General features: G+C 47.5%; 1 protein-coding gene across 1 annotated transcript; it reads right to left on the bottom strand.

Moving 5' to 3' along the window:
• Positions 1 to 19900: 19900 nt before the first annotated feature.
• On the bottom strand, positions 19901 to 25555 carry C6H9orf152 (chromosome 6 C9orf152 homolog). Its single transcript, XM_032635260.1, has 2 exons — positions 25256 to 25555; positions 19901 to 21452 (listed from the first exon to the last, which is right to left on the bottom strand). Exons 1-2 carry the CDS (start codon positions 25446 to 25448, stop codon positions 20941 to 20943), a joined length of 705 nt encoding a protein of 234 aa, XP_032491151.1. The 5' UTR covers positions 25449 to 25555; the 3' UTR covers positions 19901 to 20940.
• Between the last annotated feature and the right edge of the window lie 1456 nt (positions 25556 to 27011).

Raw genomic sequence — 27011 nt, 5'->3', positions numbered from 1 at the left:
GTAATCTCACTGTCAGTTCATCTTGATGGTAGACTTACCCAGAGGACTTGCTCCAAGTCCACAGGTGGTGGGCTTGCAACAAGTGGAGTGGATCTGTCGGTCCCCTAGAGACGTACAATCACAAATCTTTCTTCCCCTTCTTTGGTTTTTCTCTGCCCTCTCATTTAGACAACCTCGGCCTCGGCCTCTGCTGTGGTCTTCAGCTAGTAACAGTGATTTGCCTGTGAGGAGAGCTGTTGTCAAACATTTGAGAGGACCCCTGCATCACTTGGAGGGCTTGTTAAACACAGAATTGGACCCATACCGAGTTTCTGATTCATAAGGGCTGGGGTGCAGCCCAAGAATTTTCTAACTAGTTTCCTGGAGATGCTGCTTCTGGTCCAAAGGACCTTGCTTTGAGACTCACTGGTCTGGAGTGTAAGTAATGAATAGGGTCTGAGCATACCATTTATGTTTGAAAACTTGGGGAATTGATGCAGGATTTATAAGCTGCAGGTACAGTCACATGTGGTTTGGGGCTGGTTTTGAATATTTCTTGGGGGCGGTGTTTGCCCAGCACAGCAACTCACTACTTTGTGGGTCTTGGTGAAGCAGGACCAGGGTTTCACTCAGACTCTTGAGTGAGGACCCTCTGACCAGGGCTGAGCAGATAAGGAAGAAAGTATGTATGTTCAGGCTTTTAATTTCAGGGTGAGATCAAAGGCTTCTTTATAGAGTATTGGAAGAAGGTCTTATCATGTAGGCTGATAACAGTGTCAGGACTCAACGGCAAATGTTTGAATAACGTGGTTGCATAATTTAAGATGAGAAGCAAAGCGAGAGGTCATTCTGATTTGGGTCTAGAGCAGCACTTCTCAGTTCTGACTCCATCTGCATCACCTGGAGAGCTTTACGTTTTGGATTCAATTCGTCTGGGCTGGAGCCCAGGCATTAATAGAAATTAAAAGCACCCCAGAGGACTCTAATACAGAGCAAGGTTTGAGCATCCACTGTCCAGTGGTTCTGAACCCTGGCCGCACTGCACATCAGGGTCATCCAGGGTGGGTTTTTAAAAAGATATTGGTGCTTGGACCTCACCCCTAGATATTCTGGTCATTTTACCTAAAAGGGGGTCAGAACATGGGTTGGTTTTAGAAGCTCCTCAGGTGTTTCTCATGTGTAGCCAGGGTTGAGAATAGGGGGTAGACTAGGGGAGGAATGTGCTTGCTTCATGACCTGATCCCCTTCAGAAAACTCTTAGGGGTAACATCAAAGTGAAATGAGTAAAGGTCCTTGAGGGGATGAACTGACCCATCTCATTGGTCCCAGGAGACAGAGCACAGTGTTGGTGACTGAGGGAGGGGCTTTGCAAAGGGGCTTTGTTGCTACTTCTGTGGAACTCTAGCTCTCTGCCCTAGAGGAAGCCTGCATGCTCAGGCTGATGGCGTGTCCAGGTGGTAAACCTTTTAGGTTAAGTGAGGGACGAAAAGCCACAAGGGGGTGCCAGAGGCGTGCTCTAACCTGTAACAGGTGCACACGGAGCAAGAGCCGGAATGGACAAAAGGCCAAACACACCACAAAATTATTTCTGGCAGGTGAAGCCATGAGCATTTCCCCCATTTGTCCTGATAAGTGTTTGCCAATTTCCGTGGTGTAAATATTCCTGTGATGGCTGCTTTCAAGATACCAACAGTTTAACAACCGGTTCTCAGAATTCCTGAATATTTAATAATTGGTGGAGAACAAAACTACTGTGACTAGAAGATGCACAGGACCTAGAAGTGTGGAGCTAGAGCCTAATTAATAAGAGACTTCTTAGCTTGGAATGGCTCTTATGAACCTGTCACAGCAGGTAGCCATCAGAGATAACAGGATTCTTTCTGACCATCTCTTCTGATGATCGTGATTCCTCCTAGATAGCAAAAAAAAAAAAAAAAAAAACCCCAAAAAACGAAAACCCAACCTAAGTCATGTGCCCGCCCATGTTGCCAAGGTCTGTGACAGAGGAAAGGGAAGAAGAGATGCTGGGAAGACCAAATGTGTGATACAGTACCGTTTGTGTTGCAGACAATTTCCCAGTATCTCTGAACAATTCCATTTTTAGTGTGAGTGTCTGACAAGCGTTCAGCCATTGGGATCAGGCAGGGGACTCAGGTTTGGGCCCACCACTCTTTCAGTGGAACATTTGATTATTTGCATTCTCAAGGTCAGATTCCTGACTTACGGAGTTGCTATGAGAATTAAATGTTAGGTGTAAAGTGCTTGGTGAATGGTTGGTATAGATGTGCTCAGTTTCCTCCCTTTATTTTTTTATTTTATTTATTTTCTTCCAGTGTTATTGAGATATAACTGACATATAGCACTGTATAAGTTTAAGGTGTACAGCGTAATGATTTGACTTACATACATCGTGAAATGATTATCACAGTAAGTTTACTGAACATCCATCATCTCCTATAGAAACAAGATAAAAGAGAAAATCTATTTTTTCCTTGTGATGAGAACTCAGGAGCTACTCTTAGCTTGTTGATTTCATGTATCATTTGTTCGTTACATCCCTAGCTTGTTAATTCCGCGTATCATTTGTATGTTATGTCCCTAGCTTGTAAATTCCATGCATCATTTGTACCTTACATCTCTAGTACTTATTTACTCCTCTTCTGCACACCTCCAGACTTCACTTCCTCTAAAGCCCTGCATTCAGTCAGCACTTACTGAGTGCCGACTATGTGTCAAGCTCTGTGTATGAGAACAAATTAAAATGGGGTTTGTTAGGATGGTTTCAGCTGGAATTGGGGGAGCTCTTCCTTAACATTGGGCTTGTGGGGACAAACCTCTTCCAAGGTCACGTAATGTTTCCACATCTGCCTACTAAATAGGGCCACCCAGTGATCACCTGTACTGTCTTAGATGCTTTTAATTTTCCTTCTCACTGGGGAACCCATATACTTGTATTCTTCTGGGCAAGAGAAAATATCCAAGTGATTAAATGTTTAGTAAATGCCAGAAAGACTGACTCGCATCAGTGGCGAGTCAGAGGGTGCTAGAAGCTTGCGAGGGGACATTTAGGAAGGAACTTCCCAAGGTGAACACGAAGGGTACAGAATCACCTCATTGATCACGGGGCAGGTGGAGTTCATCTCACTGTTTTCAATGTTTTCCGTTGACTTCAAGATGCTCACCTTTGCCTGCAAGTATGGAATGTGGCCACTAGGTGGCAGTGGTTCTAAAGTAAAAGCAGCTTCCCCAGCCAAGAACCTTCCTAGGGCGTCAGGAGGTTTCCCACTCTTCACACAAGCCAGGAATCTGCTGAGACCTACATATAGCTACTCCAAAAAACCCACAATGAAAACACCACTTGCACGATTAGACGTGGAGGTCACATGTGGCTCTTCATTTACGTTTACACTTCAGTGGAAAACTGACGGTTGCCACCAGGTGGCAGCATACACCTGCAGGCTTCCTCCATTCATGGCCCATAGTTTTTTGTTTTGAAAGTTTTATTACGATGTAATTTATATACCATAAAGTTCTCCCATTTAAAGTGTACAATTCAAAGGTTCTTACTATATTTGAAGAGTTGTGCAACCATCACCACAACCAATTTTAGAATACTTTCATCACCCTCAAAATAAATATTGTACCCTTTTAGCCATCACTGCCAATCCCTCGCCCTCCCCCAGCCCTCCTCTCCCCAGTACTAGGCAATGACGGCTCTGCTTTCTGCCTCTATGGATTTGCCGGTTCTGGACATTTCAAATAAATAATAATATACAATATGTCTTCTTTTGTACTTAGCATAAGATTTTTGAGATTCCTCCATTTGTAGGATGTATTAGTGTTTCATTGCTTTATTTTTGCCGAAAGATATCCAATTTTATGGATATACCATATTTTGTTTATCCATTCATCAGTTGACCTTTGAATGGGCAAGCTTTTGTGTTGGCATATGTTGTCAATTCTCTTTAAACCTAGGAGTGGAATTTCTGGGTCATGTGGTAACTCTGTTTAATCTTTCAGAGAACTGCATGGCCCATAGTTCTTAAGGGCTAACTCTGCATCAGGTACTGTGCTGAGCACTTGACATGGATTATTTCCTTCAGTTTTTTTTTTTTTTTTTTTTTTTTTTTTGCGGTATGCGGGCCCCTCACTGCTGTGGCCCCTCCCGCCGCGGAGCACAGGCTCCGGACACGCAGGCCCAGCGGCCATGGCTCACGGGCCCAGCCGCTCCGCGGCATGTGGGATCTTCCCGGACCGGGGCACGAACCTGCGTCCCCTGCATTGGCAGGCGGACTCTCAACCGCTGCGCCACCAGGGAAGGCCTTTCTTTCAGTTTTTACAACACTCTTTTGAGGCACCTACTATTAGTATCTGCTCCATTTTACAAATGGGGAAACTCGCACTCAGGGTGTTTGAATAACTGGCTCTGGGTGATATGATCAGGGGTGAGGGGAGGATTCAAAGCCAGGCAGGATTCTGCGCCGAAGCCTGTACTCTGACCTCCCAAACTTTCCTTCTCATCAACTTGATTCAATAGCAAACAAACCTCCAGTCGTTGTCCTGGGCCAGCTCTGCGTTCTCTTAGTAGAGCCCATCTTTAGCACAGACCAGCATCAAGAGGGAGATGGTACTATGACAGCTGAAAATTGGGCTTGTATGCTGAAGTGGCAAAGGTGTGGGGATATGAGTGGGATGTGGACAGTCTCTGTTAAAAGTAGCCACTGTCACTAAAAGCCAACACACCCTACAATTTTCGCTCTTCCCAACTGCTTCCCTGAGCACATAGGCATGTGGTCTGCCCTCTGAGTTTTCCCAAATACCTACTGAGTTATGTAAACGCTCTGGAGCATCATAGAAATAATCTCCAGCCTGAAGCATCTGCTTTCCTTGGCTCTCACTGTTCACACATTTTATGGAATCACCCCAATTCCAGGTGTCTGTTTCTGTATCGGGTAGGGTACAGGTAGATGTCAACGAAGTGAGCCAATAATTAATTCACCGGCTGAAAAGAAGAAGTTTATTCCTCTCTCACAGTACAGCCCAAGGGGGAAGCATTTGAAATCCGGGGGCGGTTTGTTTTAAGCCTCATTTCGAGTCAAACTCTTTCCATCCTGTTCCTTGTCACCCTCAGGACCTGTTGTCATGGGCATGGTCCAGCCTTAGGAAATGGTAAGATGCAGTAAAGCCATTTACTGAAAACCCAGGTGTGCCCATTCCCTGGATCCTCAGTAGCTGTGGCTTCCCTGCATCAATTAGGACAGACAGCTGACCAGCTTCTAGAGATTAATTAATAGTAATTCTAGGGGCTTCCCTGGTGGCGCAGTGGTTGGGAATCTGCCTGCCAACGCAAGAGACATGGGTTTGAGCCCTGGTCTGGGAGGATCCCACATGCCGTGGAGCAACTAAGCCCATGCGCCACAACTACTGAGCCCGCACGCCTAGAGCCTGTGCTCTGCAACAAGAGAAGCCCCCGCAATGAGAACCTCGCGCACAGCAACAAAGAGTAGCCCCTGCTTGCTGCAACTAGAGAAAGCCTGCACCCAGCAATGACAACCCAACACAGCCCCAAAATAAATAAATAAAAATAATTCTAAAACCCCCAGTAAGTTTAGCGATTCCACTGTGACCACACCCAATAAGTCCAAAGGAATAAGCTGTTAAAACGTGACTAAGTTTGCACATCTTCCCTCATGACACAGTCCACGTCTGGTTTATCTCTTCCCATATTTACAATTGCACAAACTGTGGGAAGAAGAATAGTTATCAGGACAGATGAACATAGAATAACTGTCCATTAGTCCTGAAAAGTCCTCTGGATGGATCGAGATATCCCCTGTATCTTAGCATAAAGGATAACACATGTCTTCTCTTGCTACCCAAATATCACTTGAATACCCACGTTCCACAAATCCTGCACATCACGGGAGCAGAGTTGGCATGCTTAATGGGGACTAACGGGGAGTTTATCCTGGGCTATGAAGCCACAAGGATGGTCACTCACGGATACAAATAAGCTGACTGTGTTCAGACATCCCTCAGTCACATGACCTGCATCTCACTCAAGGGCAGCTGAGGAGGGCTTTTCGGAGCCTCTCAGGGTTATGCAGCTGCTTCTACTTGTACCGGTTTCTCTGACTTTGGTTGCAAGCCATACGGATTGACCTGAAGAAGATTCTGCTGGCTGCCATGTTGCTTAGTCTGGGTTAATCTCAGCGAGTCTGGAATGACCTCATGCCTATCTCCAGAGCTGCTGGAGCATGCCAGTGACCCTTAGCTGACACTGTAGAATGCATTAACTCAAGATAAATGATGTTCTTTTCCCGTAGGTTCACGAGTTGTTTCAGGGAGGGATGGGCCAGCCTAGCCTGCCAGCAGTGCTTAGTAATAATACGTGGGTTTATGATATGCACCTGGTATTGGTGGACTCGGGGGCTTTTGACATTTAAGGCTGGCAACGTATCTGGAATGTGCTTAGAGGACCAGCTCTCACTATAAAAATCCCCCACCACAAGTAGACTTGGGGCTTCTGGTTCTCAGGTGCTTCTTCTGTATGCTGATGGTGGTGACATGAGACCTGTACCACTCAGCGCTGGGAGAACAAAGAAGCCTGTGCCTGGGAGCGCCAGACCCCTTCCGATGCATCTCTCTCTCCTGTAGTGGCTGTATTGCGCCCTTGACCTTTAACAAGGTGGTCTGAGTATAAATAGAACTGTGAGTCCTTTCAGCAATAGAACATTTAAGGTAATTAATGTGTAATTAACACATATCTTCTTGATGCACCTTCGTGCTCCTAATCTTAATGGCACCTAAACGACCTGCTTGCCAGGTGCACTTGGTCCTTGGCAATCAGTCCGGCGACTTGGAAAGGCAAGGCTTATTATGAGGGAAATGAGGAGGGCTCTCAACAGTAACGCTCTGGGTTTTGTAAATGTTAGCAAAAAGGATTCAGGTGATCTTCTTTACTTGCAAGTGAGAGGTAAAAGCACAAAGCCCGCTCCAAGCAGAGGAAAGTGAGGACTGGGCAGGTGGAGGCAAGTACAAGTTATCTAATGTCAGAACTTTTCAAGTCCCATCCCTTATAGGTTATTACAAAATATTGAGTATAGTTCCCTGTGCTATATGGTAGGTCCTTTTTGATTATATATTTTATACATTTTAGTGTGTATATGTTAACCCCAAACTCCTAATTTATTCCTCCCCCCTCTTTCCCCTTTGGTAACTGTAAGTTTGTTTTCTGTGTGGGTCTATTTCTGTTCTGTAGATAAGTTCATTTGTATCATTTTTTTAAGATTCCAAATATAAACTATATCATATGATATTTGTCTTTGACTTACTGCACTTAGTATAATCTCTAGGTCCATCCATGTTGCTGCAAATGGCATTATTTCATTCTTTTTTTATGGCTGAGTAATATTCCATTGTATTCATACCTAACTTTTAATGGTACCCACATCCAGAGTTGGCAGTTGGAAGAGGAGAGAGTAGGGGAGGCTGCTTCTCCTTAAGCTGAGGGAAAAGGGATTTAAAGAAGCCCTCAAACAGCTTGTTAAACATTCTCTGGAGAGCAGGGGAAACGGGAACTGGGATGCAGCACACCTGAGAACTATGAAGGGCTCCAGGTTATAGTAGGCAGCTTCCCTAAGAGCACAGCAAAGAGAGGTTGCAGTGTGAGTTTGGCCTCCCTCCTGAACTGTGGGCACAAAGCATGGTGCCTGTTTCCCCAGGAGCAGAGATGGGCCTCCCATTCAAGAGGGATGGCGTGAGGTTTTCTTGGATCCCGTACACAAGGGCTGCCTGGAGCGGGGAGGGAAAAACGGCAGAAAGAAGCTGGAGGTTTACCCGTGCCTGCCGAGGAGCTGAAGACCGGTCCTAAGCAACCATTGGAGCAGAGATGCATCCTCCAGTTCAAAGGAAGATCCCGGGGATGAGAAGGTGAGTCTCCAAAACCAAGAAAGAGAAAGTGTCGGCGGTTAATTCCGTCCCTGCCTGTCTCATGACAGTATTAATCAAGTAAGGTCCTTCCTCACCTCCCTCCCTCCCTCCCTCCCAGCCCCTACCCACTGCCAACCCTGGAGAGGACAGACACTTTCGAAGGAATTTTGGGACAGGAGCTAGAGCCCCAGGTGGGAGAGCAACTCAAGGAGCTTCCCACCGGCTCCCATTGTGTACATCCAGCCCAGGGCTGCTGAGGAAGACGTGTTACTTTTGAACAAAGTCAGACTTTTTGTTTGTTTTGTAAATTACACCTGAGCCGGTGTATTCCGTGTTTTGTGACATAGAATGGCCAGGAGCGCTTTCCATTTCTCTGAGGGGTCAGAACAGAAACAGGCCCAGCCATAAATTTCATCCATGGCTGCAGAAGGCAAACAAAGTTGTGTGTGACAATTTCCCATGAGTTGTGCGGTTCAGTGCGTTTCGATGTTGTTACTTAACGTTCCTTGAGAACAAAGCATGTGACTTTCCTGTAAGTCTCGCTTGCGGGAGGCGTTCAGAGCCTGGAAAAGGTGTGCTCTCTCTGTAACTGCTTGCTTGCTAATCACACCACACCAGCCTGGACTCAGCAAGGGAACAGGCTGCAGCATCTCACAGCCATCACCCCGGGGGCTCTTGTAACGCAGGGTGGGGGGCTCTAGGCTCTTCCTGTGGGGCTTGTCGGGGGCAACTGTTCTCCCCCGTCACCCCTTGCCCTCTTCAGCAGAGGCTAATAGGACTGCCATTCTTTAGACCAGAATAGGAAAGTGGGGCTGAAAGTTCCTAAGTGAACTTGTCAAAATGGCATAGTCTCTCCAGAACCAGTGAGCAATTCTCCTCATCTCTGTGCGCATACTTAGGACACTAATAGGGATGATTTTTGCTTAAAAAAAATCTACAAGAGGAAATCTACCAAGTGTGACCCATCCATACTGATCATACATGGAGGCAGGGGACAACCTGTATCATGACTAGTGGGTCTCTCATGTGAGCCTGCATCAGAATCACCTGGAGGACTCATTAAAACAGACTGCTGGCCTCGCCCGCAGGCTTCCTGAGTCAGTGGTTTAAGGGCGGGGCCTGAGAAGTTGCATTTCTGACACATTCTGATCCCCAGAACACATTCCGGAACCGCTGAGCTAGATTACGGGAGACTGGCTGGGTTGCCACTGGCGACCTCAAACCACTCTGAAATTAATCATCTTGAAATTTGTTTTAAGTGTCTTGAAAAACATTCTGAAAATAACGTTTTGCCCTCCCTCCTCACTTCTGGCTAAATACCACGGTGAGGGTTTCAGGAACTTCTTTCTTTTTTTTTTTTTTTAATGCTTTAAAAAATCTTTTTTTCTTGAAGTATAGTTGATTTACAGTTTTGTGTTATTTTCAGGTGTACAGCGAAGTGATTCATATCTATATATTCTCTTTCAGATTCTTTTCCATTATAGGTTATTACAAGGTATTGAATATAGTTCCCTGTGCTATACAGTAGGTCCCTGTTGTTTGTTCTATATACAGTGGTGTGTATCTGTTAATCGTGGACTCCTAATTTATTCCTTCCCCCTTTCCCCTTTGGTAACCATAAGTTCGTTTTCTATGTCTGCGAGTCTGTTTATGTCTTGTAAATCAGTTCATTTGTATCACTTTTTAGATTCCACATATAAGTGATATTATATGATATTTGTCTTTCTCTTTGACTTACTTCACTTAGTATAATAATCTCTAGGTCCATCCATGTTGCCGCAAATGGCATTATTTCATTCTTTTTGATGGTTGAGTAATATAGGAACTTCTTGCCCAAACTATTACAGCCCCCCTTGCCTTGCAAGCGTTCCTCATTGTAATGCCTGAGCACGCCCTCATCCGCAGTGGTATCTAGTTCTTCTCTAGAAGAATCCTGAGTAGCGAGCCTTCCAACAGGAGGTGACCAGTGTTTCTGGTTCAGGTACAATGAAAGGCAGACAGCTAGCTCCTAGTGAGGAAGTTCAAGGGTTTCTCTTTCCCCATAACTCGACCGCACAAGAGGATACAGTTGAGCCTGCGTGTTGTTAAGAGAAACCACGGCCCTTCTGGTCAACTTTCTTTTTCTGAGAGACCAGATCATTCCTCATCTTTCCACCCGCAGAGCTGGTGAGATTCAAATAGGCATCAGCTGCCTCTTACATGGGACTGTGCCCCGGCCCTGCTCCCTGTCCTTGGAAAGTCAGGTAGAATAACAGTGGGACCCAAAGGAGAAAGGCCGTGAAGACTCTGATGGGCGCCGCTTGTGCTCGGCAGCGACAGACTCTGCCCCTTGAGCAACTTAGTCAGTGCCTCCCATCTGCAGTCTGAGTGGTCCTAAGGCAGTGGGTCTGAATGCTGACCTCACATATCCAGAGGAAGCTTTCATGGTCATCCTCAAGACAAGCCCACCTAGACAGGCAAATGTAAAAAGAAGAGGGCAGGAAATGAACAAAGAAATGAAAACAAATGTCCACCAAAGGACCTGTAAAAATAATGAGAGTAGCTTTATTCACAATGGCAAAAAATGGAAAGAAATAGGGCTAGGAAAAAGTAAATTGTAATTACTGGGAAGAGGCTAAAGTGAACTTTCTAGAATGCTGGAAATGTATATCGGTCTACATTATGTAAGTGTGTATATCTGTATTTGTGAAAATAAGCATATATATACATGAAAATAAATACAAGATTAGTGCACTTCCCGTACTTTTCATATTTTATGCCTTGATCGAAAAGCAAAATACAGAATACCAATGCTCAGGCCCTACTCCAGAGATTGTAATTTAGTGGAATGTTCTCCAAGGTTCCTGATGATTCTCTTGTGCAGGGTTGAGAAGACTGTCTTGGAGAACAGGGCCGACCTTGGCATGTGCCTCAGGCTAGAGAGGCCAAAGGGGCCTCGCAGCTCGTGGAAGGTCCAACTCACTGGGGTTTGGCACTTGAGGCTCCATGGTACACACACCCTTTGGGGACTGGGCACGCCCTTGGCATGCACCTCCTTGGCAGTTGGCTGGTCAGGGGTCTTCCCATGGATCTTGCCAGGCTGTGGTAGGGGACAGCAGAGAGGAGTCTGGGATTTGGTGGGCAATCTCCCTCCTACCTCAGGTTGTGAGTGTGGCCACACATGTTGTGGGCAGCCCCTTAAGAGGCGAGCAAGGCTCTGGAGAATCGGGCAGGTGGAGTCTGAGGCAGGGGCAGGAACCCATGGCTGGGAAGGGAGTGAGGTCGGGCTCTCTCATGCAAAAAGAAAATCAAAATGGGGTCGGTATTGCTAAGAGAGCTCTGTAAAATGGAGCTGGGAGGCCATGAAAGGTGTGTGACTGTTGCATGGCTCAGCCTGTATGGAATCTGACCTTTTGACCTGATGAAGTTATCCAAAACACCTGCCAGAAACTCAGAGTACATGTCAGACCCTTACCCTAAAATAACTCCTGGCAGTCTATCTACTTATAGGACTCCTACCCTAAAACAACTTGTGATTCCTTAAGGACAAATGTTTTCTGACTTGTGTCAGAGTCAATCACAATTCTCACCAGGCAACTTTTTTTTTGGCGGGGGAGGGGGATGTATAGTTGATTTACAATGTTGTGTTAGTTTCTGCTGTACAGCAAAGTGATTGTTATACATATGTATAAATTATTTTTTATATTCTTTTCCATTATGGCTTATCACAGGATATTGAATATAGTTCCCTATGCTATACAGTAGGACCTTGTTGTTTATCCATTCTATATGTAATAGTTTGCACCTGCTAATCCCAAACTCCCGGTCCATCCCTCCCACACCCACACCCCTTAGCAACCACACATCTGTTCTCTATATCTGTGAGTTTCTGTTTCATAGATAGGTTCATTTGTGTCATGTTTTAGATGCCACATATAAGCGATATCATATGGTATTTGTCTTTGTCTGACTTACTTCACTTGGTATGATGATCTCTAGGTCCATCCATGTTGCTGCAAATGGCATTATTTCATTCTTTTTTATGGCTGAGTAACATTCCATTGTATATATGTACCACATCTTTATCCATTCACCTGTCGATGGACATTTAGGTTGTTTCCATGTCTTGGCTATTGTGAATACTGCTGCTGTGAACACTGGGTTGCATGTATCTTTTCGAATTATAGTTTTCTCCAGATATATGCCCAGGAGTGGGATTGCTGGGTCATACTGGCAATTCTATTTTTAGTTTTCTGAGGAAACTGCATACTGTTTTCCATAGTGGCTGCACAAATTTACACTCCCACCAACAGTGTAGGAGGGTTCCATTTTCTCCACACTCTCTCCAGCATTTGTTATTTGTAGACTTTTTTTTTTTTTTTTTTTTGCGGTACGCGGGCCTCTCACTGATGTGGCCTCTCCCGTTGCGGAGCACAGGCCCCGGACGCGCAGGCTCAGCGGCCATGGCTCATAGGCCCAGCCTCTCCGCGGCATGTGGGATCCTCCCAGACCGGGGCACGAACCCGTGTCCCCTGCATCAGCAGGCGGACTCTCCACCACTGCGCCACCAGGGAAGCCCATTTGTAGACTTTTAAATGATGGCCATTCTGAACGGTGTGAGGTGGTACCTCATTGTAGTTTAGATTTGCATTTTTCTAATAATTAGCAATGTTGAGCATCTTTTCATGTGTTGCCAGGCAACTTTTAACCTTGTGGCTTTTGGTCTTTATAAGCCCCTGCCTCTTTCTCTACCTTGGAACACTCTTTTGGGGTTACCCGAATCAGTCTCCCAAACTGCAATTCTTTTTATTTATTTATTTTTTTGGGTGGTACGCGGGCCTCTCACTGTTGTGGCCTCTCCCGTTGCGGAGCACAGGCTCCAGGTGCGCAGGCTCAGCGGCCATGGCTCACAGGCCCAGCCGCTCCACGGCATGTGGAATCTTCTTCCCGGACCGGGGCACGAACCCGTGTCCCCTGCATCGGCAGGCGGACTCTCAACCACTGTGCCACCAGGGAAGCCCCCAAACTGCAATTCTTAAGACCCCATATAAACCCTTTTCTTATTTGCAGGCTCCTGCATTATTATCATAATTATTAATTTTTTTTTTGGTTGACACTCAGGACCCACCAACAACAAAAGTACCTGCATTTCTTAGGAAGGGAAGCAGCTCCTGCCCTGGGAGACTTGCTAACCTGGATCTGGACTTGATATTGATTTTGAGGGCTGGCTTAGGCTCATCTTACAAACACTTGGAGTTTGGGTTGGCAGAAGATGCAGTTTTGCCACCACCAGCTTTTTCCTGCATCTATTGGGTTGGCGAAAAAAAGTTTGGGTTTTCTGTAACATCTTATAGAAAAACCCAAACGAATCTTTTTGGCCAACCCAGTATTTCTCGACCAGGACAAAGGGGTTGACATGCTGTCAAGTCTTGATTATCGTCCTGGACTTGGGAATTCAGGGGGTGGATTCATCAGTGAACAAAGGAGAGACAAAAGGATTACTAATACATAGTGGGTGCATCATCTTTCTGGATGGAAGTTGAGGGGAAAACAATGTAATTGCCACAAATCCAAGGCCAAGACATAATATTAAAAGTTCAGTCCCTTGAACACTGTTTCTAGGAAGCGTATTATTCATTAGGTGTGGGAGAAACACAATTGCAGCCGGTAAAAGACTTTAGGAATTTATATGCAGATGGAAAAAATTGAAGGTGGTGAACTGGGTCTTTCTCAACAATAAGGAAGTGACCTAAAGGGCTGTTTTTGCAGAGTAGGGATAACCAATGCCTCAAAGGCTGGGGAAAGGTTAGTTTTAGGAAGAGTATTTGGAAAAAGTCAAACAGTTCTCTCTGGCCTCCAGATGGAAGCACCAGTTTCACCATCAGCACTGGAAGGGGATTTCCCAGCTATGATGCTTACAGAAATAAATGAAGGGGAAGGAGTCAGAAGGAGGTGGTCTAACATAGTAGTGTTAAAAGATAAACTCTTAAAATGTTTAATGTGCCTTCGTTTATTTGAGCAAAAATCGATTCCAGTCAAGCTGCACCAAACCGGAAATGGTAGGCACACTCCATCCACAGGAGCTGGGGAGAGACTTTTATAGCAAAGACTCCAAAGCAAAGCAAGGAAATTGGCTGTAGCTTAAAGCCTAGTTGGCTGCTTGTGACTGGTTGCCCTTAGCTTTCATTCTGTAACCTTGAGGCATTTATGGGCATAGATTTTGGTTTGCTACCGCAGGCCAACCAGGCATTAGAGCCAGCTCCGACTAATGGCTTCCCTGTTTAATTGAATAGGAGTTAAGAGTTTAGAGTGTGGCTGCCTGAGTTTGCTTCTCCTTTTGCAATTTGCTAGCTGTGTCACCTTGAGCAAGTTATATAACCGTGTTAGAACTATTGGCCTTCAATCTGGGGTACCCCACTCACAAGTTGAGATGCAGAGTTCTTAAATAGGACAGTCACCCCAAAGAAGAAGGACCCCCTCAGGAAGGACCTAATCCTAGAGGTACCACCAGGAAATATTTCAGATTTGTCCAGAAGCTGAAAGAATTTTCCGACGCCTCTCTCAAAACCCAAGAAAACCCAGTTAAAAAAAATTTTTTTTCAAAATAATATATAAGGTCAAAAAAGAGACCAGACATCTTAGGTAGTGGTCATGGCAATGCCCCTGTGAGGCACTGTTTCTCACACGGTGGATCGGTGTGATATTCAGAAGCAGAACTTGACTCTAGCTCCCCAAGGAGGGGAGGAACTAGACTCTTAGCGCCCTTCCCTCCACCAACCTCCTCCATCGGCCACGGTGGCGGAGCCCCTCTCCATATACACACAGAGGTGCTAACAAAGCCCTAATTTATTGGAGAGCAAGCGACCGTGGAAGAAACCCTCTTCCTAGCCAGTGGCTTAAATTGGGGTCAGCTGGTGCAGCAGGAGTGTTGGAGGCGCTTTCCGAGCAGCCTGAATGCTTACGGAGGGGGCCGGAGGGACCCTCGGGCAGGATGCCGCATTTCCTGTGTTTGTCTGGAATCCAGATGTTGAGAAGCTCTGGATTAAAAAGTGGCTGGGGATTTTGGTATTTGCACCCAATCAACAGCTCAGCTTCTGGAGGGGAATTCTCCCTTCCCACTGCGGGTCTACTGTAAGATTAATTTCCTACTGAAAAGCAGAAGCAGAGTCCTCTCACTTAGCTGAGACACACTGAGGATGGTGATAGTCTCCTGTCTCTGCCTACAGCCCCCCTCAGTCTAGTACAGCCTGGAGGTGAGGTAGGGACGGGGGGGTGTAGATTATTGAATAGCTACTACAATAGGAGAGGTGTGGTGCCCATGGAATCCTTCTTTTCCCCCAAATGGTAATCAGTAATCCACAGCTGAAAACCAAAGGCACAAAGAACCCCACATTTTAAGAACTGCCAGGTCTGTAGGTCAGCCATATGTCCCAAGAGCCGTGGTTCTCAAAGTGTGTTCCCCAGACCAGCAGCATCGGCATCACCCGGGACCCTGTTAGAAATGCAAATTCTTGCCCCGCCCCTTCACAACTGTTGAGTGGGAAGCTAAGCGGATGGGGATCAGCCATCAGTGGTTTAACAAGCCCTCCAGGTGATTCTGATGTCCGCCCACATTTGAGAAGCTGGAGATGGCTGGGAGACAAATGCTATTTTTTTTTTTTTTTTTTTTTTTTTTTGCGCCACGCGGGCCTCCCACTGCTGTGGCCTCTCCCGTTGCGGAGCACAGGCTCCGGACGCGCAGGCTCAGCGGCAATGGCTCACGGGCCCAGCCGCTCTGCGGCATGCGGGATCCTTTTTTTAATATTTATTTATTTGGCTGCACCGGGTCTTAGTTGTGGCACGCGGGCCCTTTAATTGCGCATGGGGGCTCTTAGCTGCATCATGTGAATCCAGTTCCCTGACCAGGTTTGGAACCGGGGCCTCCTGCGTTGGGAGCGAGGAGTCTTAACCACTGGACCACCAGGGAAGTCCCTGGCTGTCAATTCTAATCTATCCCCGCTAGGGGGCAGGCTCCCCTCATGCCAGCGCAGCCTGATTCCCTAACTTATCAGGTACTCCCCATCATTAAAGCTCTTTCATCCCAGTTCTTAAGACTTGAAACGACTCGAATTTAAAAGTGTCTCGCATATTCAAGTCAGATCCCACCAACCTCCCCACCCCCAAGCACAGCCTTGATTTATACCTTTAAGATTAGAGAGAGGGGCGTGGTCTTCTCGCTCACACAACCCTACCCCTTCTGTGCGCCACAGCTTTTTGGCTTTAGGCTAGAAGGACACAGAGAGCTTGTGTGGACTGGCTGTGGCGTAGTTTTGGTCTCTTTGGTCTTGACCGTTTACACCGACCTCGCTGAGGGTCTGTAGGCTCGGTGTGGACAGGTGGCGCCCCCCCACGGGCTCCTGCAGACGAGAAACTCTGCCATAGAGGTCCATCTTTCTTCGTCTGTGGCCACCGTCTTATCTGCCCTCTGCTGGCCCAACTTAGACCTGTGGACAGGGACGGGGGTGGGGTGGGGGGGGCGGCATTTTCTGCACCTATGTGCCGTGATTACCCTTAACACCTTATCTTCCTGGTGGTTCTATACTGACATTTTCCCACCGAGGTCTCTCTTCATCTCTTGGGGCAAGCCTACTTGCCAAACAATCATCCAACTTGGGGGATAATGTGTTGCCCCGCCCCCTTTCTTGCAAATACTACCAACTTTAAAAAAAAACAAAACCTCTTTGACTTTCCTGCCTCTCCTTCTGGTGTTCACTCGGTGGATAGGGGAAGAGGGAATCGCCTCTACACAAATATGTCCGGTCAAAGGTCAACGAAGCGGGACACTACTTAAAGTGGTAAGCACAGATTTTCATCACTAGCATATTGCAATAGGGAGCTGAAAACTTCCATTGGTACAGAGGTGGCTGTGTGTTTTAAAGGGAGAATGCGGGAGTAGGGAGGGAGGCACGTAGGGACTCAAGTCAGGGAGATGAAAATTAGAGAAACTAGGAAAGGTGGGATTGGTCCATGTGAAACCCATCCGGGTTTGCTAACTGGTACCTATCAAAATTAGGTTCCTACCCTCCAACAGAGACTAGGGGACAGGGAGCCTATCTTCCTTCAGGTGCTGGCTGGAACAAAATAGCAAATTCTTTTGGCATTGTTGTGATTTCTTTAAGGGGGGGCTTGGGTCATCCTGGGGATGCTGCCTTGACCTATTAGAAACCATGTTCATGTTGGCTCTAGTCTTCTAGGTTGAGGGCTAGTCAGAGAGAAAGGACTCAGAGGCGCCTAGCTAGAGTTTGGTCAAGGAGAGAATATCAGTCCCAAGGGCAGCCTCCTGCCAGCCTCATATCCCTAAAGAAAAAGGGTCATGCCCATTCCGTCGAAATAGCATTTGTCAGGCTTCCCTGGTGGCGCAGTGGTTGAGAGTTCACCTGCCGATGCAGGGGACACGGGTTCGTGCCCCGGTCCGGGAAGATCCCACATGCCGCGGAGCGGCTGGGCCCGTGAGCCGTGGCCGTGGAGCCTGCGCGTCCGGAGCCTGTGCTCCGCAACGGGAGAGGCCACGGTAGTGAGAGGCCCGCGTAACACAAAAAGAAAAAAGGACAGCTAATGAGAAGGATCCTCCCTTCCTCAGCCCCACACCCCAGGGGCTATTATCGCCTCATTTTACAGCTGGGGAATCTGTGGCTCTGAGAGTTAAGTAACTCAGCTCGGGTCAGGTTTACCAATGGCAGTGCTGAGATTGGAGCCCAGGTACACCTATCTTCAAGCCCAGCAAGACGGCAGCCCTAGGGGCAGGTCCTCACTGTGGGCTGGAAGGCTGGGTGACCCTGAGGTAAGCTGCCAGAGGCAGGATTTACAATGTGATCTGGTTATTCTCTAGTTTAGGAAAACCTTCTGCCAACCCTGGGGAGAGTGTGGGAAAAGGTGGTTAGCTCCAGTCCTGTCGGGGGAGACGATCAGAGTGGGTGGCGTGACGGTGCAGACGTAATCTGAGCCCTTTGCCCCACAGGTTTGACCACCCATGGGTTGGGAGAAGCAGGTGAGTGTGGTTGAGAAACATAGATTGCTCTGGTCTAATGCTCCTGGCAGAAGCAACCTTGTGGGAAGGGAGTGGGAGGATCCAAAAGCAGCCTTCCTCTTGCCCCTCTCCCTTCAAGCTCTACCACAGGGAACACTTAATCCTCAGCTCCACCCCAGGCACGAGAATGACCCCATCACAGGAGAAGGCTATGTCTCTGGGGCAAACACACCCTCAGCCTTGGTAGCTGTCAGCTGGCTCTGACTTGAACTGGCCTGCCCTTGGCTGAAAAGTTTTCCCATATCCGGCATTGCCTCTTGGACTCTGGCCAGTGCTTCAGGAAAAGCAACTCCAGACAGAAGAATGTGGACTCTAGAAAATGGGGATTTGTAGAAGGTTTGCAGTTAGGGGAGTGACCTGGGCAAAGTTTTGCACTGTCTCTTGCCTCTGAGGTCTGAGACCCCACATCCCGGGCTCCCCTTCTCTCCTGGTCACTCTTCTTCAGTGTCCCTCACTGTCTCCTCCTCCCTGACCCCCCCTCTTCTCAGTAAGAATTGGAAAAATCCTTAGAGATTTTTCAACTATGTAAATTGGGAGTTTTCAGGACTCATTCTGGACCCGGTCTTCTCTCTATTCTCTGCATAGGTGAATCCATCCTTTCTCATTCTAAGTACCTCTACATACTCATGACACTTCAATTCTTATGTCTAGCCCAGAACTCTAGTCTCATTTATCCACTTGCCTATTTGATATCTTTGTTGGTGTGTCTCTGAGTACCTCAAACTCAGTATCCTTCAAACTGAACTTGTAATTTTCCTTCAGTAAATCCTATTGTTTCTATCTCCAATGTGTCTACTTTTTTCCCCTTCTTCTGTTCCCACTCTTTTTTTTTAAACATCTTTATTGGAGTATAATTGCTTTGCAATGGTGTGTTTCTGTTTTATAACAAAGTGTATCAGCTATACATATACATATATCCCCATATCTCCTCCCTCTTGCGTCTCCCTCCCACCCTCCCTATCCCACCCCTCTAGGTGTTCACAAAGCACCATTCTGCTCCCACTCTTGCTTGAGCTAACATCTTTCCCACTGAACTTCCCCTGGCCGTAATTTCCCCTGACACTGCCTCTTAACATGACCATCCACTCATTCTCTGTAGAACAACCAGAGTCATCTGGTTGAACTGCAAATCCAATCATTTTGGTCTCATATGTGAATCCCTTAATGGCTACTTATTGTATTCACAATAAAATCTAATATTGTACTATGACCTGGCCCCTCTCTACCTGTGTTAGCCATTAGTTGTGCTCATCCGTATTTCCATTCCTTCTCTCCTTGTGGGCACATGAAATGAATGCACTTCCTCATACCCTTGAAGTGGAGATACGCCTGTGTTACTTGCTTTGGACAATGAAACATAAGCAAAGTGATTTGAGAGCCAGTATGTGACTTTTAATGCACTTTCTTCAGCTACAGTGATTAGGGAAACCAGTATTGATATGGTGGTGCCACAAGATTGAAGTGGCTTGAATTGTTAGTAACAATGTAGGAGAGCTGCCCTGGAAGTTGGCCCAAATCCACAGTGGAATTTTCATGAGTGGGGAAAAAAAAAAGCTTCTGTGTGAGGTTTGGGAGTTGTTTATTACTCAGCAAAACATAGCCTATCCTAATTGATACACTGTAGAAAGAGGAGTTACTTCTGGGAAGCCTCTTTAAAACAAAAGCAAAGGAAAAGTTTTTTTCAGAAAATTTCCTTGTTTTTCATTAGACTATTAAAAAAAATTAACAACTGGCTCTTATTAATTGTTCACAAAAGGAATCACAATCCCCAAATTGGAGGGAATTTCGGGGATGGCCCAAGGAGAAGGCACATACATATTTTGACAGGAAATGACACTCCTAGGTAACATCTCTCGATGTGGGTGGGCAAGACTGGATCACCATGGGAACAAAAGGAAGATGTGGGTAAAACTTTACAGAGAGAGAATCTGGCATGAGGAAAAGTCACTTTAGGTGTGTTTATTAAAGTTAAACATTAACCAGGTAAGATAATTTCTTCCCCACCACCCAAGTAATACCTGCTTCACTTTGTCTTTGGTTTAAAATATACCAGGAAGGACCTGAATGATACAAATTTGGCTGAAAAGGCAGCAACTTTTGAGGAACACATACTTTCCAAGCAGGAACATTTCTTTATCTTCTTCTTTCAGGCTTCTATTACTATACATCTTCAATGATGGGCAGTGTTTAATTTGGAGAGAGAGAGACACAGAGAGATTGAAGAAGGGAAGAAGAGAGCAAATAGGAAAAAAGGAAGTGAGGGAGGGAGGGAGGAAGGAAGGAAGGAAAGGACGGAGAGAGAAGGATGAAAGGAAATAAATCTATAATGAGACCGGAATGTGCAGTCTCAATGAGAGGGGAGAGATGACCAACCCTTCCTAAAGACACTTAAACACACAGAACAGTAGGTGGGATTGTTTTGACCCTTTTTACCCAGGGTGACCATACTTTGGGAGGCTCAAGCTAAAATGGTGTGGTCACTACCAATGCATGTAGAGACTTGTAAGTGAGCTGGCCTCCAGGCATAGCGACCAGAAAAAGGAAATTCTCAGAGCCCCTCTCTTCTCCAGAACGTGAGAAATCCTCAGAAGTTACTGAAAACAAGATGGCCCACGCCTGTCGACTCTAGGGCACTGCAAAGGCATCCCCTGGCTAGGGTCTCTGTCTAACGTTTAAAATTCTCTAGTTCTAAGGACTGAGTCGATGTCCACAGCAATGTCTTCTTATATAAACAGAATGGGGCTGCACTGGTGAGACAGCACTCTTTCATCCTGAGCTGTGAGCAGTCTGGTCTGGGCAACCTCTCTTTTTTTTTTTTGAAGGACAAGTCTACGTGCCCACTGCAAAGTTCATGTCCCACCATCCCGACGATTGATGTAGTCCAGTTCTGCTCCCAGCTAGAGGCCCTAGCTGTGCCTCTGCCTCCTAAGTTCTTAGGTGAGGCCATAGATGGTCTCAAGGTTGAGACTTTTGGGTGGAAACCTTCAGGCTGGGCCATATAAGCCCAGGTTCCGGGCCGCCTGGGAGATCCTGGGAGTTTTCCTCTGGGGAAATGGATAGTTAGCTGGTCTTCCAGACCTGTGTGGCTTCTTTATGGGAGGAGGGCCCTGAGCGCCAATGTTTAAGCCAGATCCCACTGCCTTTGTTTGGGTGTCGCCCACTTGACACTCATGCTGGGCTGCCTCTGGGATCGTGCCTCCTTGCTGAGTCGTCTGAGTGTCTTCAAACAAGCCTGGGAGCCTTTGCTCAGACCCCATGAACTTGTCCTTGTGCTTTACTTGATGACTGGTTTCCTGGTGGAAGGTTTGGACCGAGCGGTGCATCTCTAGGTGCGTGTGCCATGGAGAGTCGGGGGCCTGGAGACAGCCTCTGTCAGCCTCCTCCAGCATCTCCTCTGCCTCCAGATCCGCCTCTTCTAGGGACAGTGAATGCCTTCTCTCCTTGTTAATCCAAACAGCACTGACCATGGCCTCAGCAGGAGCAGGCATGTTCCCTCCTGAGAAAGCAAGGCACCAGCAGGGTCACCACTGCAAAGTACATGGGTGGCTCTCATTTTGGGGGTCTCAGAGCTTTCAAGATGAAGGAAGGACATGCCAAATATATCAAGGAGGCCAGGTACCCAACACACTGCATTATCTCTCTCTAACACACACACATACACACACACACACACACACACACACACACATATTCATGCAAAATTATTCATTTATTCAACAAATATTTATTAGGCCCTGATAATGTGCCAGGCATTATTTATTCTAGGTCTTGGGAATACAGTAATGAACACTGAGACAAAATCTACCTCTTCATGATGTGGTCTAGTGGAGGAGAAAAAGAATAAGCAAATAAACATACTATAATAAAGTTTCTGGTGGTAATCAATGCTATGGAAAAAAACATTCGAGTGTGATAGAATTTAATAGGAGACTTCAGTTTTTGACTGCAGTGAGGGAGTGAACCCTAGGAAGAACTAGGGAACTCGCATTTCAGACTAAAAGAATAACGGGGACAAGGGCACAACATGTGTTCACCCACATGTGTGATTCACATACACTGACCGGTGGAAAGGGTTTTGTGTTGTGGGATTCTGATAATGGGTTTAGCACCCAAGGCAGAGGAGAGGGGAACTGTGTTTTGAGGCAGTTCCTTTTGGAGGACTGGTCTTTATCTTTCTGAACCATAGCCACTGTTCTGGGAACATGTATGCAGCACCTACTGCTTCCCTGAACTGGCTTCAGGGATGAGAAGGCAGACCGATGTCTTTCTTCCTTCTCAGGGACATCTTTTTTTTTAATTTATTTTTTATTTTTTTTATCATCTTTATTGGGGTATAATTGCTTTACAATGGTGTGTTAGTCTCTGCCCTATAACAAAGTGAATCAGCCATACATATACATATGATCCCACACGTCTTCCCTCTTGCGTCTCCCTCCCTCCCACTCTCCCCATCCCACCCCTCCAGGCTGTCCCAAAGCCCCGAGCTAATATTCAGGGACATCTTTTTACCACCTTGTGGAACATGACAGTTTCTTGTCAACTCTTGGTGGCATTGAGGGTTGGAGAAATGACCGAAAGGCATTTTCCTATAGAAAGGAGACCTGTGGCCAGCCTGGAATTCCCTCTGAAATGCAGTGAAGCTCCCTTGAGCATTCTGACATTTGTCCCTGCTGGAGGCCCCTAGGTGACAGAGTACATGGTGTGAGTGGAGAGATGGTGTTGAAGCAATAAAGCCAGAAGGAAGCCCTTGAACTCTAGAGCTAGGAATCCGGAACACCTGCCACTGCATCTCTAGAACCTAAATTCATTCCATAACACTAAGGAGGAAGAAAGCTAATTCCAGAGGGCTTCCTTCCATTAATCAGCTCCCAGAGTACGTGCCCTTCCAGATACAACCCCGTGCCTTAAGACACTGAGATCTAGTTTTAGTGGGAGCCAATCTCGATGGCCACTCTGTCTTCCGGAGTCTCTGCTATGCTGGACACGGAGGATCCCTAAACTCCCTCTACTTGCTTGGCTTCGTGGCATTAATATCTCCTGGTTTTCTCCTATCGTTTAAGAAAAATGTAAGACACACAACATACAACTTACCGTCTTAGCCATTTTGAAGTGTACAGTTCAATAGTGTTAAGTCCATTCACATTGTTGCACAACCGATCTCCAGAACTTTTTCATCTTTCCCAGACTGACACTGTACCCGTTAAACAACAACTCTTCACCTCCCCCACCCTGGCAAGCACCATTCTACTTTCTGTCTCTGTGAATCTGACTACTCCAAGTACCTCATGTGAGTAGATCATTACAGCACTTGTCTTTTTGTAACTGGCTTATTTCACTTAGCATAATGTCCTCAAGGTTCACGTAGGTTCATCCAAGATTCAGCGTGTGTGAATTCCCTTTTTCGGGCTAATATCTGTCTGCTACCATTTTGACTGCTATCTTCCCTGACTATTCCTCTGCTTGTCCCTTCAGTATTTGAGTATTGGAGAACTCTAATTGTCATCCTAGCCTCTTATCAATTTACACATTGGTCCTCCACAATTTTATCCGTGCCCATGGCTTCAACTACTACCAGTATGTTGATGAGCCCCCAATCTATATCTCCAGCCCACACTTCTCTCCTGAGATCCAGGCTGGTTGGAAGTTTTACAGACAACTCCCTCAAATACAGCATATTCACCAACAAATTCATCTCTTCCTAATCAGAAATCTTTTTCTCCTATATTCTCTGTCTCAGTGAACGGTACCACCATCCAGCCTGTGGCCGATGTGCAGGCAAAATTGCTTTTTTGCCCCCTCCCCCAGCATCATTTTCACCTCATTTTTGTCATCTTACTCTGATTTCTCCCTGGAGAACCACCTTACTCCTCACACCCAGTCCAAGTGCTTCAAGTGTCCTTCTAACTCAGACTCGTGTGACGTAAGGATCTGGTCCTCAGCCAATTAGCACAGAAAGCCCTAAGGAGCTTTATACGTGTGAATTTATTTAGTTCCCACCACAACCCTCTCTCTACTTTGGGGGCTACAGTTATTCCCAGCTGAAAGGCGAGAAAGCTGAGTGACAGTAACGTACATGACTCGTTCAAATCTGCACAGAGCAACTCAGTGGCAGAGCTGGGACTCAGGTTCAGGCCCTTCTCCAGAGACCAAGTACAGGAACACTCCATCAGAGAGCACACTACTTCTCACAGTTAGAGCAACAATGTGGGCTGGCAAACTGCTAGAAATGCCCTGAAAGACTCTGACTGAGCCTGCGGGTGAGCGGTCTTCCCTGGGGAAGCAGAGCCTGAGCACTCCCCCTCGCATTACCCTGTTGTAACTCATGACGTAACTCATCAAGGGGTGACCACGGAGGAGGGAGGCTTGAGTTCTAGGATGCAGGAGAAAGGGGCAGCAGGGAGGGGTGGGGCGGGGGTGGTCAATTCTACGGGGCGTGCTGAGTTTGAGATGTCTCTGGGGGCATACCCATCACATGGATGGGTGAGTCTGAACCACAGGTGTGTTAAATCTGCGTTCATTCCATACAAGTTTAATTAATGCTTGCTGAGTAACAATGAGTGAATACCCTTGAGGATGGAATAGGGCTTTAGGAAACTCCCAGCTTCTGCCCTGCAGAGAGAGGGGGCTATTCGGCTGTGCCAGTTCAGTTCAAATGGACCCCACTCACTGGCAACAGCCCAAATTGTGAGAGGTGGGTGCCTTTAGCCCAAGGCAGCGCCCTTCCTGTCCCAGACAGTGAGGACCCTCTGGCCCCTGGTTCCTTCCCAGACTTGCCGAGAGTGGGGTGGGCTGCTCAGTGAGTCCTGAACTGTATAAACAGCCACAGAAGTTCCCAGAGCACAGCCCTGACCTTTCAGGGCGTCTTCCTACCTCTCTTGACTTGCCCTCTCGGTTAGAGGATGAAGGGCCGGGATTTGACCATCGCTTGCTTTCTGAGCCCTGTGCTCCTAACTTCCTCCTGGAATAAGTCTGAGTTCCCAGAGGAAGGAGGCTGCTCCCCTGGAGGTGGGGCTTCTGTGTCTCAGCGCCCCTCCCCAGCTGCTGTTTGAGGGGGTGCAGAGCTCGCTCCGGGAGCCTGGGTGCTTCCTGGGTCCCTGAGCCCTGCGCTTCCTATGGCCAGCGCCCAAGCTGTTGGGAACATCACGGCTTGAGGCCCCAGCGGAACGGCCCTGCACAGGCCAGCCCGCCTCCCTGCCCTTCCCCACCAGGAGGCCAGCAGAGCCCTGGCCCTGCGCTGCCCACGGCTCAGCCAGGCCCTCGTGCCCTTCCCTTCTGCCCCCAGCACCTGCCCAGCCTTACCTTTCGGGAGCACCACCACGTGGGCCTGGGCCTTCTGTTGCCGTCTCAGGCCTGCGTACTGCGCTCGCAGGAGCTGCATGCTGAGCAGGGGCCCTTTCCCTGGGGCCTGAGTCCCAGAGCCGTCGGCCATGAAGGGAGACCCCAGCTGCCAGAAGTGGGGCAGGGCAGGGCATGGGCAGGGCAACCCCTTCATCCGGTTCCGGGAGCAAAGCAAACACTGATGGGCAGGGCTGGCGGGGGAGGTGGTAGGGCTCAGGGAGAGGAGGGGGGAGAGGGAAGTGCGGAGAAAGGTGGAAAGATCAGGAGAAGAGCAAGGGAGGGAGAGGGAGAAATTGGGGGAAGGAGAAGGGTGGGAGCGGGCGGGAAAGAGAAGGAAAAGTTGGAGGGGGAGGAGGGAAGGAAGGGGTGCAAAGAGGGGATTAAGAATGGAGGAAGGAGGTGATAGCCGCGGGGGATGAATGGGGGGAGAGAAGAGTGAGCACGGGGTGGGGAGCAGCAGGAGGAGGGAGGGGGCAGGGAGGGAGTGAAAGTGAGAAATTGATGGGCAGGGAGTGAGGGGAGGAGCCGGGGACAGAGAGAAGGACAAGCAGAGCTGCTCGGAGCCTTTTGGGGTCCAAGGAGTATCCTATTCCAGGTCCTTCACTGCTTGATCCGAAAGTGTAGAATACGATTCCAGGAGCTACAGTGAAGCCTCCTGTTTCCTGGCAGAGCTGGAGCTAGTGCTGGGGGATGCCAAGTGCCCGCCTTGGTTCACACCCCTTGGAGCTAGGGCTGGGGGATGCCAAGTGCCCGCCTTGGTTCACACCCCTTGGAGCTAGTGCTGGGGGAGGCCAAGTGCCCGCCTTGGTTCACACCCCTTGGAACTGGAACAGGATGTTTGTCAGCAAACCTGCCTGTTCGGTTGGCAGTTGGAAAAGGAGCTGGAGCCTCAGGAATATGCACCAGCATCCGGGCAGAGGGAGACCCAGTAGCAAAGGTACCCCTGAGACCTCCACTCACCGCCCAGTGTGTAACTCAGGAGAAAGCCCAGCCCCAAAGTCACTGCGGGGACAGAGCCAGGGGAGCCCTGCCTGGCCTCTAGCCAGCCCCACCTCTTTGACATTTGACGTAGGCTCTGTGGTCTCAGCATTTCCCAACCAGTTAAGTTGGTGTTTATCTTACCCACAGCTACGTGCGCTCTCCCCCTCTGCTTGCTAGCCCCACCATGTCTGTAACCGCTTTGAATCCTAAACCCTCTCTCTTAACACCAGCTTCAGCCTATCCTGGCTCCATTTGGCGGATTAAGTTTTCTGTCTTCTCCTAACATAATTACCCAATTACCCAAAATATCTACAGAGGCAGTGGAAACAGTAGTAGCTGAATTTAGGAGACATCTTGGAGAATAACTGGATGGTATTTAGCCATAGGACATTGGATGAGAGATGGAGGGTGAAAGTCTGTTGGGTGTTTTACGCCGTATACATATATGCTATATACTTTGTTGGGTGGTATGTACTGCTGTAATAAGGTACCGCAAATTGGTTGGCTTAAACAACAGAAATTCATTGTCTTAGAGTTCTGAAGGCTGCAAGTCCAAGGTCAAGGTGTCAGCAAGGTTGGTCCCTTCTGGGCATTGCAGAAGGAATCTGTTCCGTGCCTCTCACTTTGTTTCTTGTGGTTTGCTAGCAACCTTTGGCTTTCCCTGGTTTGTAAAAGCATCACCTGATCTTTGCCTTTATATTCACATGGTGTTCTCCCTGCGTGCATGTCCTCTGTG

This window comes from Phocoena sinus, chromosome 6, assembly GCF_008692025.1.
Source record: "Phocoena sinus isolate mPhoSin1 chromosome 6, mPhoSin1.pri, whole genome shotgun sequence".
NCBI classification, from domain to species: domain Eukaryota; kingdom Metazoa; phylum Chordata; class Mammalia; order Artiodactyla; family Phocoenidae; genus Phocoena; species Phocoena sinus.
This window is presented reverse-complemented; position numbering and strand designations above follow the sequence as displayed.

Excerpts from the sequence above, each read along its gene's own strand:
- C6H9orf152 (XM_032635260.1), bottom strand. The coding sequence starts at position 25,448 with ATGAAGGGGTTGCCCTGCCCATGCCCTGCCCTGCCCCACTTCTGGCAG. Across the intron at positions 21,453-25,255 it reads CGTGGTGGTGCTCCCGAAAG|GAGGGAACATGCCTGCTCCT; the intron begins GTAAGGCTGGGC and ends TTGCTTTCTCAG.